The sequence below is a fragment of the Sorex fumeus genome, unplaced genomic scaffold (genome assembly GCF_029834395.1).
Source record: "Sorex fumeus unplaced genomic scaffold, SorFum_2.1 ptg000036l, whole genome shotgun sequence".
Lineage (NCBI taxonomy): Eukaryota > Metazoa > Chordata > Mammalia > Eulipotyphla > Soricidae > Sorex > Sorex fumeus.
This window is the reverse complement of record NW_026606093.1, coordinates 3,718,187-3,736,894: the sequence shown is the minus strand read 5'-3', so window position 1 is coordinate 3,736,894 and position 18,708 is coordinate 3,718,187. Positions and strand designations below refer to the sequence as shown.

General features: G+C 52.6%; 1 protein-coding gene across 1 annotated transcript in view; it reads right to left on the bottom strand.

The window, feature by feature from the left end:
• The window catches only part of CACNA2D4 (calcium voltage-gated channel auxiliary subunit alpha2delta 4), a 127,118-nt gene that overhangs the window by 90,413 nt on the left and 17,997 nt on the right, over positions 1-18,708 (bottom strand). Inside the window, exons 4-15 of the mRNA XM_056117767.1 lie at positions 17,360-17,419; positions 14,397-14,559; positions 13,557-13,688; positions 12,247-12,307; positions 10,845-10,995; positions 9,608-9,682; positions 8,314-8,403; positions 8,091-8,204; positions 6,362-6,440; positions 3,682-3,815; positions 1,330-1,407; positions 118-198 (exon numbers count right to left, since the gene is read on the bottom strand). Coding sequence (XP_055973742.1) covers positions 118-198; positions 1,330-1,407; positions 3,682-3,815; positions 6,362-6,440; positions 8,091-8,204; positions 8,314-8,403; positions 9,608-9,682; positions 10,845-10,995; positions 12,247-12,307; positions 13,557-13,688; positions 14,397-14,559; positions 17,360-17,419 — 1,218 coding nt within the window. The remainder of the gene's footprint in view (positions 1-117; positions 199-1,329; positions 1,408-3,681; positions 3,816-6,361; positions 6,441-8,090; positions 8,205-8,313; positions 8,404-9,607; positions 9,683-10,844; positions 10,996-12,246; positions 12,308-13,556; positions 13,689-14,396; positions 14,560-17,359; positions 17,420-18,708) is intronic.

Sequence of the window (18,708 nt, the reverse complement as noted above, 5' to 3'; positions counted from 1 at the left end):
AGTTGGCAGGCGGCCTGTTCTACCCAACACCAAGGCTGTTGGTGCAGGAATAGAGCAGCGGACCCCCCCAGGACTTGGAGTATCTGCGATCCCCACTTAGGACCCGGCCGGGCTCACCTTGTAGCGGGGCGCCAGCTTCATCAGCTCCCGCAGGGCCACGTCAGAGCCCACCACACCCAGGAGGATGCCGTGGGATCGCTGGGGAGAAAAAGCACCAGGGTCAGGGCAGAGCCGGCTTCTGCTGTGTCTGGAAAGTTGTCCAGAGCCAGGAGGAGAAAATCATCCAGGCCTTCCTAGACAATCTCTGCTGAACAGTTAGATTCTAGTCTATCTCCTAGAATAAAAACCCAGAAGAGCCCTCAGGAGTGATCTCCATTGTTGTGAAGATGAATGTCCAGTATTAATAGTTAAGTTGAAATGTTTACATGAAATACAAAGTTGAGTGGAATATTAATCTTCACAGCAGAGAATAAAGTATCTGATCTCAGGGAACCTAATCCATGGATGTACTGAACACACAAGAACTTGCTGGTGAGATTGAGGATTGAAGGTTCTAGAATTTCCCTCTCCAGAGGCAGTTGGAGTCCCTCCAGGTAGGTTAAGTATAGTCCTTTGGGAAGTCTGTCGGGTGGATTCTTCAACTCCACGGTATCCCCAGGGCTGTGGTCACAAGAACAGAGCAGTGAGCAGCTACCCTAAGCTACCCCAAGCTGTCTGAACAGCTCACTGGGGGAACTGTCAGAAGTCTGGACTCAATCCCTACCATTCCACTCATAGGTAGGTTCTTACCCCGTGCTGGTCCCTCCTAACCAAGAGACTGTGATACAATGAGATGAGCACAGAGCCCAGGATCTGCCTTCCCTAAGTGGCTTCAGTTCCCAGCCTGGTCAAGAACATTGGTCGGGGCCTGGGGATGATGTTCAATGGTAGAGCACAAACCACGCTTTGGGTTCCATTCATGTCCCTTGGGAAGGGAAGAGAAAGGAAGGGGAGGGAAGGGGATGAGAGAGAAAGGATGAGCAAGGCAAGGCAAAGGAAGGGGGAAAAGGTTAAGAAAGCAAGCCAGGAGCCGGAGAGATAGTACAGCGGGTAGGTCGTTTGCCTTGCACACTGCTGACCCTGGTTCGATCCCTGGCATGCCATATGGCCCCCTGAGCACCAGGAGTAGTTCCTGAGTGCAGAACCAGAAGTAACCCCTGAGCATCACTGGGTGTGGCCCAAAAAGCAAAAAAAAAAAAAAAAAGCAAACCATTGACCTATAGTTACCAGCCGGTAACCCTGGTTCCAAGCCCTGTCACAGTGTCTTGGGCTTGGACGGTGGCCACTCACCGTTTCGTTCTTTTTGCTGAAGACAGGCATGGCCACGGTGGTGAGAAGCATAGGACTCTGTGCCTGTGAGGTGGAGAGCTGTCAGGGAGCAAACGCAGAGGACAGAAGCCTCAGAACCCATCCACAGTGTGAAACCCTTAGCCACCAGCATCAACTACTTGGGGGTGGGGGGAGGAGGAGATCCTGAATGCAGCTTTCCTACCAAAGGAGAGCTGGAAGGAATGGTGGGCCAGAGAGGTGGGCTAGAGCATGTCAAGAGTGCTTCAGGAATCCCTGCTCTGTACCTGTCCAGTCTCGTTAGGAGAGCAGGACAGTGCTACAGACGATCAGGTCACCTGAGGGTATGGACGAGGAGCTGGAGCTTGAGGCAGTGGACCGAGTTATAGTACAGTGGGGAGGGCACTTGCCTTGCACACGACCAACCCAGGTTTGATCCTCAGCAACCATAGGGTCCCGAGACCACCAAGAGTGATTACTGAGCGCAGAGCCAGGAGTAAGTCCTGAGCACAGTGGAATGTGACCCCAAACAGAGCAAATCAACATGCCTTGAGGCAGACCGAGGCAGCTGCGGCCAGTCCTGGAGTCAACCCTCACATACACTCCAAGTTAGACCCCCAAACACTTCCCAAGTCAGGCCAGAGACAGGTCCTCCATCTCCCTCCTGAGAGAACCCCCCCGCCCCAACCACCTCATGGTGGTTGCTACCCCTTCCTCCACCTAGGAGGTCTTCCACAAGTGCACCCCGCTCACCCTAACAGACGACCAACCATGACTATGGTATGTGTGGTGCCTTGGAAATTTGCCCCTGTCAGGATCAGTGAGGTGGCAGCCGAGCCTGGACAGAGGAGCCCTCCCCAGAGACTGAAGGTGATTAGCCTCTCCTTTCCTCATCCGGCCTTCCAGTGGCGGGTGTGAAAGTGAAGGCTATGACGTCAATGGTTCGGTTGCTAGAGTGTCATGGTCCTTTGGCCAGAATGATCACTTGGACAGAGTATGGCCCGGGACACTGATGGAACAGGAAGTTCCGAGTTGACTTTGGCTGCCACCTTCCACCCTCCCTCCCTCCCTCCCTCCCTCCCTCCCTCCCTCCCTCCCTCCTTCCCTCCCTTCCACCCTCCCTCCCTCATTCCCTTCCTTCCTCCCTCCCTCCCTCCTTCCCTCCCTCCTCCCTCCCTCTCTTCCTTCCCTCCTTCCTTCCCTCCTTCCCTCCTTCCTTCCCTCCTTCCTTCCTTCCCTCCCTTCCTTCCCTCCCTCCCTCATTCCCTCCTTCTTCCCACCCTCCCACCCTCCCTCCCTCCCTCCCTCCCTCCCTCTCTTCCTTCCCTCCTTCCTTCCCTCCTTCCCTCCTTCCCTCCTTCCTTCCTTCCTTCCTTCCTTCCTTCCTTCCTTCCTTCCTTCCTTCCTTCCTTCCCTCCCTTCCTTCCCTCCCTCCCTCATTCCCTCGTTCTTCCCACCCTCCCACCCTCCCTCCCTCCCTCCCTCCCTCCCTTCCTTCCTTCTCTTTCTCCACACTGCTCAGGAATAACTCCTTGCTCTGTATCCCATCTGGGGTGCCAGGGATCAAAACTGGGTTTGATTCTTGCAAGGCAATCCCCCTTCCTAATATACTGTCACTGCAGCCCCAAATAAACCCTCTAACACAAGCCTCTAATTCCAGGTGTCTCTTAACCTCGGCCTCATCCCTGAAGCAGGAGGCTGTGTGTGGTATCTGATTTGATTCCCTTCCCTGAGTCCCCCAGAACATCTTCTCTGACAACCTCCCATCTGTGCCCAGTGCTCCGTAGTACCTTCTCTGTCCTCCGAGAGCCAGGAGGGGAGGCTGAAGGGGGACTCTAGTCTCTTGACCACCCAGCTGTATTATTTTCTCCTTGCTACTTGGGGGCTGGAGCGAGAGCACAGCGGTAGGGCGTTTGCCCTGCAGGCCGCCGACCAGAGTTCGATTCCTCCATCCCTCTTGGAGAGCCCGGCAAGCTACCGAGAGTATCTCGCCCACACGGCAGAGCCTGGCAGGCTCCCCATCACATATTCGATATGCCAAACACAGTAACAACAAGTCTCACAATGGAGGTGTTACTGGTGCCCGCTTGAGCAAATCGATGAACAACAGGAGGACATTGCTATAGTACTATGTGGGGAGGAGTGGGAAGGAGGGAACCCTGACTGGGATGGTGACTGGTTCAGCCTGTAGGAGGCCGTGATGAGAGCCTCTCCTCAGGGGGTCTGGTTCCAGAGGGGCAGCGTGCCGAAGGGGTGCGGGGGGGGGGGGGTTGGTCCTCATCCCTTTAGTGTCTCCTGACTCACCACCATTTACTCCTGGGCTCCCTAGCCGGGAGCAAGCGGGTCGGCACCCACCTTCCTATCCATGTAGGCTTCGGTCCAGGTGATGTCGTGGTCATGGTTGATGACCATGGGGCGGCTGAGCACGTGCAGATACTCCATCACGCTCTCCTGGGCATCGGCCAGCGTGGAGATCTGCGTGTAGTAGCCTGGAGGAGGGGGAGGCTGGCGTGGCTGTGGCCTGCTGGGGGTCCATCCCCAGCTGCGGAGAGGTCACACAGGCCCGTGAGGAACAGGTCCCGGAGAATCACCCCCTTTCTAGGGGACCAAGGGAGCTGTGCTGCTGGAGGGGGCGAGTAAAGGTCCCATCCTTGCCTCAACACAGGGAACTGCACAGGACTGTTCCAGGGCTGCCCGGCAGCAGTGAGCTTCGCATCCTCACAGGTTGGCTGCGCACACTCAGTCTGCCTCTCTCATGCCCTTCACAGCCGTGGTCAAGAAAAGGCCCACGGCACAGCCGATGGACCCTGCTCACTCTCGGGTCTGCTTTCAGGAGCCCAGGCTGAGTGGGTGGTGTGGATGGGAGCCTGTGCTGGTTAAATATTTAAAAAGTTCTTGTCCTGGGGGTGTGTTGTCTAAGGCTGGTTTATAGAAACCATTGTCTTGGGGTTACACATTCTAAGGGCTGAGTTTTTTTTTTCTTTTTGGTCACACGTAGCAGTGCACAGGGGTTACTCCTGGCTCGTGCACTCAGGAATTACTCCTGGTGGTGCTCGGGGGACCATATGGGATGCTGGGAATTGAACCCCGGTTGGCCATGTGCAAGGCAAGTGCCCTACCCGCTGTGCTATTGCTCCAGCCGCCTTGAGTGTCACTTATTGATCTTCCACTAAGAGTGTAGAAGAAATGTAAAAATAATGCCTTATCACAGAAATATGGGTAATTGGCTTTTGTTTTTTGGGGCCATCCCTGGCGATGCTCAGGGGTTACTCCTGGCTTGTGCACTCAGGAATTACTCTTGGTGGTGCTCAGGGGACCATATGGGATGCTGGGAATTGAACCCAGGTTGGCCGCATGCAAGGCAAAAGCCCTACCTACTGTACCATCCCTCCAGTCCCTGACTTTCTTGTTTTTCTAGCGGGCTCTTTTCCGGTTCTTGTGGCAGAACATGTTGCTAAGGTGTGTCAATATATAACCAAGGAAAATATCACGGAACCTATAGAAAAACATCACTGACGTCTGGAAGCCCAGTACATTCCAAACTTAGGTATCCTGAACGTTCCTGTAGATTTTTCCAATGTATGTTTCCTTCTAGAGGCCTGTAAGTCTGTTGCTTGTTTAATAAAGACACTGCGTGAGCGTGGCTTGCCAGCCCGCCTTACCCGGTTGCCTTTCCCCCTCCGCCTCGGGGACCCTGTTTGACTTAGCGGTGCTGGATGCGGCAGGATGGGCCCCAGGCCCCCTCCCACAACCTCCTTTCCGGGATCATCCCCCTTCCTCGGTTTATAGTAGGGGTGTGCCAGTCTCTGTTGCACCACATGCTAGTGAAAAGAGTAAGTCATTTCAGCCTGGACTCATCCCCCCCCACGAGCCACTGACTCCCCAAGACGAGTGACTTTTGGTTCCCAGCTGCCTCTGCCTTAGGCCCTCGGACCCTGTTCTTCTTTCTATCCATCAGGCTGGAGCCACTCGCTGACTCCTACACTGTTTTCCATATCTGAGTATACACTACCACTCTTCCAGGAACCTTCCATACTAGCCCCCCCCCATGGGAACGGCACCTTCTCCACTGCACCCTGAACACCCCCCCCCACCCCCGTGGCTTTATTCGGGTTAAATTATCATTTGCAGCTCGTCCCAATAGGCAGGAGCAACAGCGAGACTGAGCCTCCTGGAAACAACGCAGGCGGCATGGTAGATGCTCAGTCGATTTGGGTTGGCTTCGGAGTGCCCAAGTGAGCAGCACGGCGCCCAGATCCTGGGTTTGGGCCAGAGACAGACAAGTTTACCCAAGCAACATTACTCTAAAGCAAACAAGAATGAGAGTTGGGCACTTGAGGCAAAAACTTTGTAGGGAGAGGGGGAACTCTCGTTTCCCCATCCTACACCCTGTCCTGATATTTACTGTGGCCCAGATGAGGCTTTATACTGAAATCTCTCTTCTGCCAACACTGGATCGAACCTCCATGTCTCATTTTAGATGCCTCAATGACTTTGAGTCCCTGGAGGTGCTCAAGCCTGCACACACAGCCTTAGAGCACAGTCTACATTTCAGCTATTGTTTTTCCAAAGGGATCAGCATGAAACCAGAACAGAAAGGATCACTCTGGACAAGAACTGAGTGTTGGAAGTAGGTGAAGGATTATACATGATAAGCATTCAGTATCTGTATTACAAATCATAATGCCCAAAAGGAGAGGGAGAGGGAGGGGGGGTGTGTGGGGGGGAGAAAATTGTCTGCCATACTGCTATAGATAGGTGGGGATGGGGGTCAGGAAGGAAACTGGGGACATCGGTGGTAGGAAATGTTCACTGGAAGGGACTGGGGTTGGAACATTTTATGACGAAAATCCAATCACGAACAACTTTGTACTTTGTATCTCACTGATTCAATTTAAAAAAATTAACACCTAAAACCAAAACAAAAAAAGAAGGGGGGCAAAGGAGAGACAGCGACTGTCCTTGTCCCCCAGCCCTGCTCCCCTGTGTAGCTCCACCCTGGGGCGCCCAGGCCAGGCTGCTCCTGCAGACTTGCCTTTGTTGTTGCATGCGATCCACTTCAGGCGGTCGGCGAAGGTCACTTCTCTCCCGATGAGGTAGGTGAAGACTCGGACCTGCCTCAAGACACAGGGTGGGATTTTCTAGAAGTCAGCGACAAGCTCCAGGTACGAGTGACAGTGGCGGCAGACGCCAGGCCTCGTGGGACAGGGGAGGAGTGGACCCTTCTCCTGCCCCCTCCGTCCCGATGGGACTCTGAGATGATGCCACATCCGGCCACCGTCGACTTAAGCTCCCACACGGCCAGGATCCAGAGACACACAAAGGAATCTCGGACCTGAGCAACTTGCTGCAGCGATCTCTTCAGACCCTAATTACTAAAATTTTAGAGTTCCTAGAGCACATGACCACTCTCCTGGCCACGTGACATTATATTGCCTCCATAACGAGCAATACAAAACACATTGTCTAGCGTTGCCTTTTCGGCGGGTATGAGTGGTGGTGGGTCTGCTCTCGAAATAGCGAAGGTCACTAAAGTAGAGAAAGAGAGTATTGTGCAAATTGTCTGCCACACAGGCAGGGGGAGGTGTGGAAGGGGGGGAGGGGGGATACTGGGGATTTGGGTGGTGGAAAACGTGCACTGGTGAAGGGATGGGTGTTTGATGACTGTATGATTGTAGCTTAAACATGAAAGTTTTGTTAACTGCACTTCACAGTGAATCAATTGAAAAAAAAAACTCAGCAGCTTGACTTCCTGGTCTTGTGTGGTGTCATGGGAAATGTGGGGGCTCTGGTGTTCTTGTGTTCACCCCTTTGGATCAGAAAGGTCTGCAGGACTCACTGAGGTTGTGGAGGTGTGGAGGATGAGGTCAGAGCCCGCATTTTGGCAATTCTCATGTCTTCAAACCTGATTCTGGTCTCGGACCCTGAGTGTTCAGCTCTCAGTTCTGTTTGACTGGAACCAAGGGGACTCTTGCCCCTGAGCCATGGGGAAATGCCCCGAAGGTACCCTTAGGTCTGGGAGCAGACAGTGTGTCCCAAGCTGGACTCCGGGTGCCCCTGGGGATACTCTCTGCCATCCTTGACCAAGCAGGCCAACAATGCCAGGACTCGAGCATACTGCGAAACTGCAGTCCCCTGGGCTAGATATGGCAGTACCCAGTACCCAGGTGGTCTTTGTGTGTTTGTATCTCAGTGGAGAAGGGGACTGGGGTGGACGCCCGCAAGGCCTCTGCCCCGACCCTCTGCTCTCTCAGTCTTCCCAGCCCCCAAGCAGAGCATTGTAAACTCAGGACCAACCGGGGTTGTTGTTGTTGTTGTTATTTTATGTGTGAGAGGACACGTTTGGCGGTGCTCAGAGCTTAACCTGCATCTATGTTCAGGGTTCAGGGGGAACCAGATGGCGCGCCAAGAATCGAACCTCGTCGACTGCATGCTAGGCAAGTGCCTTACGAACAGTACTTTGGTTCCAGTGCCAGGCCTGGATTCCTTTTTCCTTTTTTTAGCTTTTTATGTCCACACCTGGCAATACTTTGGGGTTAATCCTGAGTCTGCACTCAGGAATTACTCCTAGCGTTGCTTGCGGGACCCTATGGGATTCCGGGGATCGAACCTGTGATGGCCACGTGCAAGGCAAATCCCCTCTTTGGTGTGCTATCACTCTGGCCCCCAGGCCTGGATTCTAAGGCCCTGGCCTTGCCCCACCTCTGCAGAGGGAGAGCCCGGCCCCTGCCCGGCCCCTGCCCGGCCCCTGCCCGACCCCAGACCTTGCGCTCAGGCCAGTTATACTCCTCCAGCACGCTCTCATAGTCCTCCACTGCCCCGTCGGTGATCAGCATCACAGCCTGGTTGCACAGACTTCCCTGCTGCTCCTCCTGGAACTGTGTGGGAAAGGAGCGGGGAGCACTGCATCAAGGCCTGCACCTCCGCTGGTCTCTGAGCACTGCCCCTGCCCCTGCCACTGAGCCCCATTTTCATCAGCTCTGGTACCTGCTTCAGGATCTTGAAGGCCTCACTCAGGGCGCGATTCACGATGCCCACACCTTTCACCATCAGCCTGCCCACCAGCTGTTTGAAATGCTGTTGGGGGCGAGGAACGAGAGGCATGTTGGAGGGTGCGTGAAGCCCTGGCTCCTCATCATCCTTCTTCACTTTGTTTTATTATTGTCATTATTATTAAATCGATGAACAACTGGAGGACAGTGCTATCATGTCACAGTGCTTATAGATTATCATTATCGGGCTGGAGCGATAGCACAGCGGTAGGGCGTTTGCCTTGCGCGCAACCACCCTGGCCAAGCTGGGTTTGATTCCTCCGCCCGCCTCGGAGAGCCCGGCAAGCTACTGAGAATATCTCGCCCTCACGGCAAAGCCTGGCAAGCTACCCGTGACGTATTCGATATGCCAGACACAGTAACAACAAGTCTCACAAGGAGACATTACGGGCCCGCTTGAGCAAATACATGAACAGAAGGACAGTGTGATAGTGTGTGTGTGATGACGATGATGATGATGATGATGATGATGATTTTGCTTTTTGGGCCACACCCGGCGATGTACTGGGGTTCCTCCTGGCTCTGCACTCAGGAATTACTCCTGGTGCTGCTCGGGGGACCATATGGGATGCTGGGGTTTGAACCCAGTCCGGCCTAGTGCAAGGGAATTGAACGCGGGTCAGTCATGTGCAAGGCAAACGCCCTACCCTCTGTGCTATCACTCCAGCCCCTCCTTCTTCACTTCGGAGGCTCTTTGGCGTCGTCTGTCTGGAGGCATGCGAGCATGGGCTCTATCGCTAGGATGCTGCCACTTTTGTGCCCGGCCCCCTAGAATAGATGTTTCTCGAACACCCCCACTTTAAGCTGAGGTATGGTGAATTTGTCACCGTCCTCACTCAGTAGAGCATTTTGCAGGAGAAATCACGGACATCTCCAGGGCTCCAGGGAGCAAGGAGGCTGGATGCAAGCAGTGGCTAAACCCTGAGGCCCACGTGGACAGGCCCAGAAGACAGGTCTGCAACATAAAAATTTACCCTTAAACAAACAAACAAAAAACATGGGTAAGGGGCTGGAGCGATAGCACAGCGGGCAGGGTATTTGCCTTGCATGCGGCTGACCTGGGTTCAGATTCCCAGCATCCCATATGGTCAGTGCACTGCGCCATCCCCCTCTCCTTGCGCGTCATGGGAGCTGCTTCGCAAAGGGCCTCCGGGGCCCCTCCCCAACCCACTGCCCACAGTTGGCTGCACCCTGAGCAGGCTCCGAGGCACCGCCAAGGGCACGCTTACCTCCCGGTTGTCTCGATCGGCCTGTACGAGGATGCCTTTGAAACAGGGCTCGATGTAGTAGATGTAATCGTTGTACTGCAAGGGTGGGAACAGACAGGCCTGTTTTAAAGACAGGGGCCTATGCTAACGCTCAGACAACAACCAGGATGGCTGGGGCGGGGTCACCCAGACGCCTGTGAGACCCTGGAATACCTATGCGTGGTGTGTCAGTAGAGAGAACAACAGCAAGGCCTTCTCTCTAGAAATCTGCCTTTAAATCCTGGCCCCTGGCCATGGGCTTGGATGGCTGAACTGAACCCTGAAGTCACTGAGGGTTCCTTGTCTTTGTCCCTAAGTGAGGAAAACCCCTTTGCTGGGGACCCCAAACTTCTCTCTGCAGACACCTCCCTGCTCTCTGCGTGCAGATTAGACTGCTCTCTCCTTTGATTCCTGCATATATTGCAGTTTTTTCACTGTGAACAGTAATCAATGAATGATCATAGCCTCTTCCTCCCTCCCTTCCTTCCTTCCTTCCTTCCTTCCTTCCTTCCTTCCTTCCTTCCTTCCTCGCATTCCCTGGGCTCTCCCCAAGACCCTGAGCCATCTTCCAAACCCTTTCTCAGGGGCTGCTCCGACCACTCCTCAGTACATGTGACGGCATGGGGGTCTTGACTTGTGGCTTTGACTTTCTGGGCCAGCACATTTTTAATCACTCTCCCTTTCTTTCTGCTTCTGTTCTCCCCTCGTCCCCTACCTGGGGGCTCACGGAGGTACAAATCTCCAATGGCAGCATTGGTATGGAGGCAGGGCCCTTGTCTGCTGATCCCTTTCTTGGCCCCTCAAACTATTCGCCCCCTTCTCCCATTGTATCTGGATGTGGTAGGAGACAGGAAGGGGAGAGTTGCTGCCTTGGACTCATGCTACAGCACAGAGATCAAACAGGGCTGGTTGCAGGCCAAGCACTGATTGGGGCCACATGGGGTGTATCATGGCTCCTACTCTTGATTCTATCCTGCACTCGTCTGAGAAATAGATGCACTATATGAATTCGGGAAAATGGGCACACCTCTGACTATCTCATAGAAAATCACCTTTGGTCCTAAGTTAGGAGTCCCAGCTTTAAATGAGAGAATCATCCCACAGGATTAAGCAACTCGTGATTTTCAGTATAACTAGCACCCGAGTGTGGGCCAGGGCCGTCTCCCCGCCCTGCACAGGCTCCTGGACAGGCGAGCAACCTCCTCCACCAGCCACTGACCGCAATGATGTTAACAAAGTCATTCTCTCCCAGCGTGTCCAAGATGGTGGTGATGGTATGCTTGGCAATAGCCATTCGGAGCCCCTTCATACTGCCACTCGTGTCCACCAGAATCACAATGTCCTTGGGGGAGGTAGCGGCCTGGATATACCTTTAGCAGGAAGAAAGACACAGGCCTATGAGGTGAAACAGAAGCCAGGACATCCGTGTGACCGTGTGATGTGATGGTCTTCAGTTATTTCTACCAAATTAACTTTCTTTCTTTCTTTCTTTCTTTCTTTCTTTCTTTCTTTCTTTCTTTCTTTCTCCCTCCCTCCCTCCCTCCTTCCCTCTTTTCTTCCTTCCCTCCTTCTCTCCCTCCCTCCTTCCTTCTTTCTTTCCTTCCTTCCTTCCTTCCTTCCTCCCTTCCTTCCTTCCTCCCTCCTTTCCTTCCTTCCTTCCTTCCTTCCTTCCTTCCTTCCTTCCTTCCTTCCTTCTGTCCTCCTTCCTCCCTCCTTCCTTCCTTTCTTTCTTTCTTTCTTTCTTTCTTTCTTTCTTTCTTCTTCCTTTCTTTCTTCCTTTCTTTTCTTCTTTCCTCCCTACCTCCTTCCTTCCCTTCCTCCCTTCTTTCCTTCTTTTTCTCTTTCTCCTTCTCTTTCTTTCACCTATTTTTCTATCTTTCTGTCTCTCTCCTTTCTCTTTCTCTCTCTCCTGTCCTCCCTCCCTGCCTTTCTTCTTCAGGCAGTGATCAGGGATCACACCTGGCTTTCTGCTCAGGGATGTCTCCTAACAGTGCTCAGGGGACCCTACACAATCCTAGCGATTGAACCAGGATTGGCCACATACATGGCCAGTGCTTTGTCCTATGTGCTCTCTCTCTGATCTTCTCTTCGAATTCTCTGAACGAGAATGCAGTCTCAATACAGTTGAACAATGTATTCAAACTCCAGCTATGCAAGACGACTGAGCACTGTTCTGAAGCAACAGGCTGGGAATGTGGCCACCTGGCACACCTATCGGGAGCAAAAAGCTCCAAGTCTTGGTGGTAAACTGAGCTCAAACCAGGCAGGGCTCTCATGGTGCTTGCAGCCGCCGGAAGGGCAGGTGCCAGCTTCCTCCTGCACCCTGAGTCTGTTGGTGAAGCCCAGGGCGGGAACCCCAAGGGAAGCCGAGCTGGCAGAGGCTGCCTGGGGACGGCACCATGGTCAGGAGGAAAGCCTGCTGCGGGTAGGTCAACGAATCGTCCTAGAGCCAAGGCAACGGAGGGCGCAGGGAGAAGACACTGCTGCCTTCTTGGCGGGGAGTGGGGTTCCACATACCTGGGCTCCTGGAGGTGGGGGGGGCAGGGGCTGGAAGAAATGACACAATCCTGTGGGCTAGAAGAGAAACGCCGACACCTCGAGTTCTCCCCAGGAGCGCTTACCAGCCACGGTTCCGGCAGTCGAAGGTAACAACTCCATTTTCATCTGGCGTCCATTTGATGCCTAAGGGAACAGAGGACGCTTCGAGCACCACCTCATGGCTACTCTGGGAGCTGAGTGCACCTAGGGTGTGTGTGTGGGGGGGACAGGGGACCATCCTATGACATCTGTGAACTGAGTCAGTAGGTGAGATGCGAGGTCCCCCTGATGGAGGGACACTGGCCAACCAGAGCACACAGATGAGGGCTGGTTTCATCTTACAGCCAGAACCCTACCTAAAGTACCAGGAAATCAGGGGTGGAACAGAGCCTCCAAGCCGGCTTGGCTTTTCTAGCTGAAGGACAGAGAGGGACTTCTTTAGGATTACTCTGGTTCTGGTCTCAAAATAAGATGACCATTTAGAAACTTTCTAGAGCTTAAAGTGGATTGGAGTAAACTGTGGGGACATTTGTGGTGCTAGAGATTGAAGCCTGCTCAGCCGCATGCAAGGCAAGTGCCCCACCCGCTAAGTCTGGGTCTCAGACAAGCAGCCCATCTCCAGGGTCCTCCACTGTTGAATATTCCAAGTGAGTATGCCTTCTTTCTCCCACTTCGATATAAAGTTCTTAAAATCAAGAACTGCTTTGCCCTCCTCTGCATCTTCCACAGGACTTTTCTCTTTTTTAAAAATTTTTATTAGCGAAACACCATGAGGTACAGTTGTAGACTTAAAACTTTTTGTGCTTGGGTTTCAGTTGTACAATGATCAAACACCCATCCCTCCACCAGTGCCCATTTTCCACCACCATGGATCCCAGTATTGCTCCCACCCCCATCCCCCCACCCCACCCTGCCTCTGTGGCAGGGCATTCCCTTTTGGTCTCTTTCTCCTTTTGGGTGCTGTGGTTTGCAAAAGAGGAATTGAGTGGCCATCATGTTCGGTCCATAGTCTACTTTCAGCATGCGTCTCCCATCCTGGGCGGATCTTCCCAACACCCTTTATTTGGTGCTCCCTTCTCTATCTGAGCTGCCTTTACCCCTAGAGTGTGAGGCTGGCCTCCAAGCCATGGAGTACATGCCCCTTCCACAGGACTTTTCATAGTCCAGTTCAATGTGGGCATTTGGGGGGCTGGTGCTTGAGGGTTTTACTCACTCAACGGCCATTCATCAAAAATGCACCTTGCTTGTTGGGGGGAATGCCAACATGTGCAGCTTTTGCATGGGAGGAACAGCCACATTCCCTGGGGCTTTGAGTTCCCCGGTCAGAGGTCAGCTGCCTTCCTCACAGAGCAGAAGCCTAGAGGCCCAGTGAGATGAGACCAAACCTCCTTACCAGGATAGATTCTGAAGAATCCCGTTGAGCTGCCGAAATATTGCCACGTCAGTGTTGGGTCTCTCTGGAAGTTTTCCACAAAAACAGGGTTCAAGGCTTCGGACATGTAGACCCCATTTAAAATGTCTGGGTCTGAAGGGTGGAATGAAGGGCCAGAGAGACAGAGAGCTCCGTGGGTTGGAGCACATGTTCTGCATGCCAGAGACCCCAGCTTGCTCCCTGCCCCCCCACCTCCCACATTACCCCATAACACCCAAACAGTAACAACTTTGTGAGTCAGAGAGCTAGTACAAGGGCCAAGACATTCACTTTGCAGGTGGCTGACCCCAGTTCAATCTCTGGCACCATGTACAGATCCCTGAGCTCCATCGGGAGTGACTTTTGAGCTCCCCTAGCTGGAATTAGCCCCTGAACCCTTCCCCAAGCCCAAGCCCCCCAGAATAAATGTGCCCAAGCCCCCCAGAATAAATGTGCCCAAGCCCCCCAGAATAAATAAATAAGGAGTGAGATTTGCGGGAGGTACTATAACAGAGATCATATCTTCTCCATAAACACACACACACACACACACACACACACACACACACACACACAGTTCCAGAATGACGTTCTTGCATTTCTCACTGTCACCTCTCACCCAGGAATACCACCATGCCTCCCAGTCCAAGTTCACGTTCACTCATCTCTCTCCTTCAACAGGGCACCTCAGCTAAGGGAGGCACCCCTTTTTCATAAATCAAATGTAATGAATTTAATGCCATTAAATTCGCTGGCATCTGCACTCCACTCCGAGTGCCAGCATGAGTGACTGGGGTGGGGGGGGGGCAGGGCGGGCGGCACCTTTGTTGTACACATTGGTGGGTAACTGCACGTTGCTCAGGGAGGTGTTCACCAGCTGGTTGCTGAAGTGCGCGTTGGGCTCCAGGATAAACTCTGCCCCCAGCTCCATGAAGTTGCCCTCCTCGTCTCTTTCATTGATAAGCACCGAGTTGTAATAGTCGAACTAGGAGCAGAGGGAGCAGAGTGGAAGAGGTCGGACAGAGATAGTACGGCGGGGGCAGACAGAGAGAAAGAGATGGGGTGCCGTAGGGGTGAGAGGGCTCGGCAGTGAGAGGTGGTCGGGGTGGGGGATAGACGGAAAGCATCCAGATGCCGGTGGGAAGTGAGACAGTGATCCAGGATTCCAGGGCAAGCACATATCTAGATAATTGCTAGCGAGTAGATGGCTGGTTGGACTGGCTGTTTGCTGGAACAAGATGATTAAATTAACCTGTGTGCAAACAGGGGAGAGTCGGAGAGAAAGTGAGATAGAATGAGAGAAAGAGAGAGAGAGACAGAGAGAACAGATAGAGAGAGAAAAACAGAGAGAGAGAGAGAGACAGGAGGGTCGGGGTACCCTTAGTGATGGATTCTCTTTAAGAAACAGCAGTGTGCTTCACTCAGGATGACCCAGAGGGGGGCAGATGAGAGCCCACCCTACCCCAAGGGACCCAGCTCTGGCAGCCGAAAACCTCCAGAACCCAACCACCACCACGGTCGGTCAAGGCTGCTCCCCACACGCTCGGGCCGGGCCTCACATACTAGTGAACGTATTCCTGGACAGTGCGGCCGCAAATGACACATCATAAGACACTCTCTGCCCACTCTCCTTAAGTGCCACACCACATTGGATGGGGGTCAAATAGTAGGCAACAAATCATAGAGGAAAATATTTGCATAAATACATAGTTTCATATATATATTTACATATATATATATATGAAAGCTCATATAACTCAACCTTTAACAACATGTCAGTGATATTCTAGAGAATGTCTTAATGGCCCCTGCCAAAATAGAATAATCTTCACACTGTCTCCTCCAGGGATACTTTTTTGTAGCATTTTCAGCGGTTTTTCATAACAGACTATACAAAATACGTAGGGCGTCTGCCTTGCACGCAGCCAACATGGCCGACCCGAGTTCGATTCCTCCGCCCCTCTCGGAGAGCCCGGCAAGCTACCGAGAGTATTCGATATGCCAGACACAGTAACAACAAAGTCTCCAATGGAGACGTTACTGGGCCCACTCGAGCAAATCGACGATCAACGGGAGGGCCTTTACTTTACTTTACAGTTGTGCTTTGGGACAGGGCTTGGGGCTTGGGATGGAAACATCCCAAATTTGGTGGTGGGAAGGTGTAACGGTGGTGGGATTGGTGTTTGAATATTGCACTGTAGCCCTGTCCTCCCGTTGTTCATCGATTTGCTCAAGTGGGCACCAGTAACGTCTCCATTGTGAGACTTGTTGTTACTGTTTATGCATATCGAATACGCCACGGGGAGCTTGCCAGGCTCTGCCGTACGGGCGGGATACTCTCGGTAGCTTGCCGAGCTCTTCGAGAGGGACGGAGGAATCGAACCCGGGTCAGCCGCGTGCAAGACAAACGCCCTACCCACTGTGCTGTCGCTGCAGCCCTGTAATCAAATATTGTGAACCACCTTATAAAATAAAAAATTAAAATAAATAAAAGAAAGGGGCTGGAGTGATAGCACAGTGGATAGGGTGTTTGCCTTGCACGCGGCCGACCCGGGTTCGATTCCCAGCATCCCATATGGTCCCCTGAGCACTGCCAGGAGTAATTCCTGAGTGCAGAGCCAGGAGTAACCCCTGTGCATTGCTGGGTGTGACCCAAAAAGAAAAAAAAGAAAGAAAAAGGCTGCATCTCTCTGGGAAGGAGGTAGAAATCCGCAATGCTGGAGGCTGGGCCCGAATCCCACCACGAGAGCCACAGGAAACCCTTTTCCCTGCTCCTCCATCACAGATCTTGATCAGCCTCCGTGCCATGCCCTCTCTCCTGCCCCCTGTCATGGCATGGCAGCCAGCAGTAGCGCCTCAGCACACTGCCCTCCCTGCCCACACCCCGCAGTCGGTGCCATTGCAGCCTGGAAAACATCCCGACCTTCCCACAGTCACTCTCTGCCTCCTCTTCCCCAGGACGCCGTGTGGACCCCTCACAAATTCCTCGACTTTGCATTTTCTTATTTCTGTGTCTTTGATTTTCCTTCACCTAGAAACCCCACCTCTGCCTTTGCTGGGTCATTGCGCTCCACCCAATGTCCATACCTCACTGCAACCCATGGCAGACTCAAGATGACCCCTTCGTAGGAACTTGGGCTTGTCTTATCCAAAACACCAGCTCTGCAGTTATCCTTTCTGTCTTCTTGAGAAGAATGAAAAGAAGATATTCGGGGCTGGGGCGATAGCACAGTGGGCATTTGCCTTGCACGTGGCCAACCTGGTTCGATTCCCAGCATTCCCTATGGTCCCCTGAGCACCGCCAGGGATAATTCCTGAGTGCAGAGCCAGGAGGAACCCCTGTGCAATGCCGGGTGTGACCCCCCCAAAAAAGAAGAAGGTAATCATACCTTTTTATTTCTGCAGAGGCTCACATGTCCTGGTTGGATAACAAACATCCATCCAATGAGTGGATTGTTGTTGACTTTCTCTCCCTCCTCCCTCATTTTTTTTTCTGGCAAGTTTTAATTTCACCTCTGGCATCTGGTTCCTAAGTCCCTTCTCAAAGGACTAGAGAGTATTTCAGAACCAGGTTCCAGGATGAACATTGATGGATGCTTGTACACACTGACAGCTAGCAGTGGACCTCCCCTGCCACCAAACACACACACACACACACACACACACACACACACACACACACACACACACAGTAGCCTGTTCTCAGTTGTCCCTGGCTTTGGGCAAGTGGAGGAATGATTCATCAGCCCCTCCGAGAGCAACGTTCTGCAAGCAAGAAGACTCACCACCAATGATTCGTTGAATTCATGCTTCAGGTCGGCCTCCTCAGCAGCCTCGACCAGACTCTGGACGACAGGAACACAAAGAGAATGAATGGGCCAAGGAAGGTCTGGGGAGCCTCATTAGGTTTCCATTTTTAAAATATATTTTGGCTTTCTGGGTCACACCTGGGGATGCCCAGGGCATACTTCTGGCTCTGCACTCAGGAATTACTCCTGGTAGTTCTTGGGGGATGATACGGGATGCCGGGGATCGAAACTGGGTTGATCGTGTGCAAGGCAAACATCCTCCCTGTTGTACTGTGCTCTGGCACCAGCCTCATTATATTTCAGTCCATGAGGAGCCCAGGAGAACTGAAAGCAGGTATGCAAGCAAGAGCTTATTGACCGTTCAGAGTCGCTCTTTCCAATAGCCAGAATATTTGTGCATACTGCTAAGTAAAAAGAAATGGTCTGAAAGGCCAAATCCAGTCGGATCCCAATTATGTTTGGGTGCCAATATTTTTTTTAAACCTTAGATACCATGATGCTGCTTGTGATAAGGTTTAATGTATAGAGCATTTGAACACCCCATCTTCCCCTAATGTCTGCTCCCCTCACCATTGTCTCAGAATCCTCTGCCTCCACCTCCTCAGACCTCCTGAGGTGAGCTGAGTTCTTAGGCCAGTTCTTGGCTTCTATCACCTTTACCATTTGTTGTTCCCTTACTATGATCCTTTATATCCCACACATGAGAGAGGTGATTCTATGTCTCCTCTCTCCTTCTGGTTGACTTCACTCAGCTTGACCCATCCACACAGAGGTAAATTGCATGGTTTCATTTTATCTTATATTCAAGAAGTATTCCACAGTGTGTATGCACCGTAGTTTTTCGTGTGTGCGCAGTGACATGACATTTTCAAAAGGCAAAGCAAGAGAGAAGCAGTGGCTGTCAGGGCTATGGACAGGGAGGAATTCGCGGGCAGACAGCAGAAGCCCTTTAGAAGAACGCATTTGTCTTGTATGCTCTCTAATGGGGCTGGAGCTATAGCACAGCGGGTAGGGAGGGCGTTTGCCTTGTACGCGACTGACCTGAGTTCGATTCCTCCGCCCCTCTCGGAGAGCCTGGCAAGCTACCGAGAGTATCTCGCCTGCATGGCAAAGCCTGGCAAGCTCCTGTGATGTATTCAATATGCCGAACACAGTCACAAGTCTCACAATTTGTGGTGAGACGTTACTGGTGCCTGCTCGAGCAAATCGATGAACAATGGGAGGACAGTGCTACAGTGCTCTCTAATGAGAGATTCGTGTCATTTTCATTTGTTAAAACTTGCAGAATGCGTAACTTCAAGTGAACCCCGATGCACAGTGCTTGT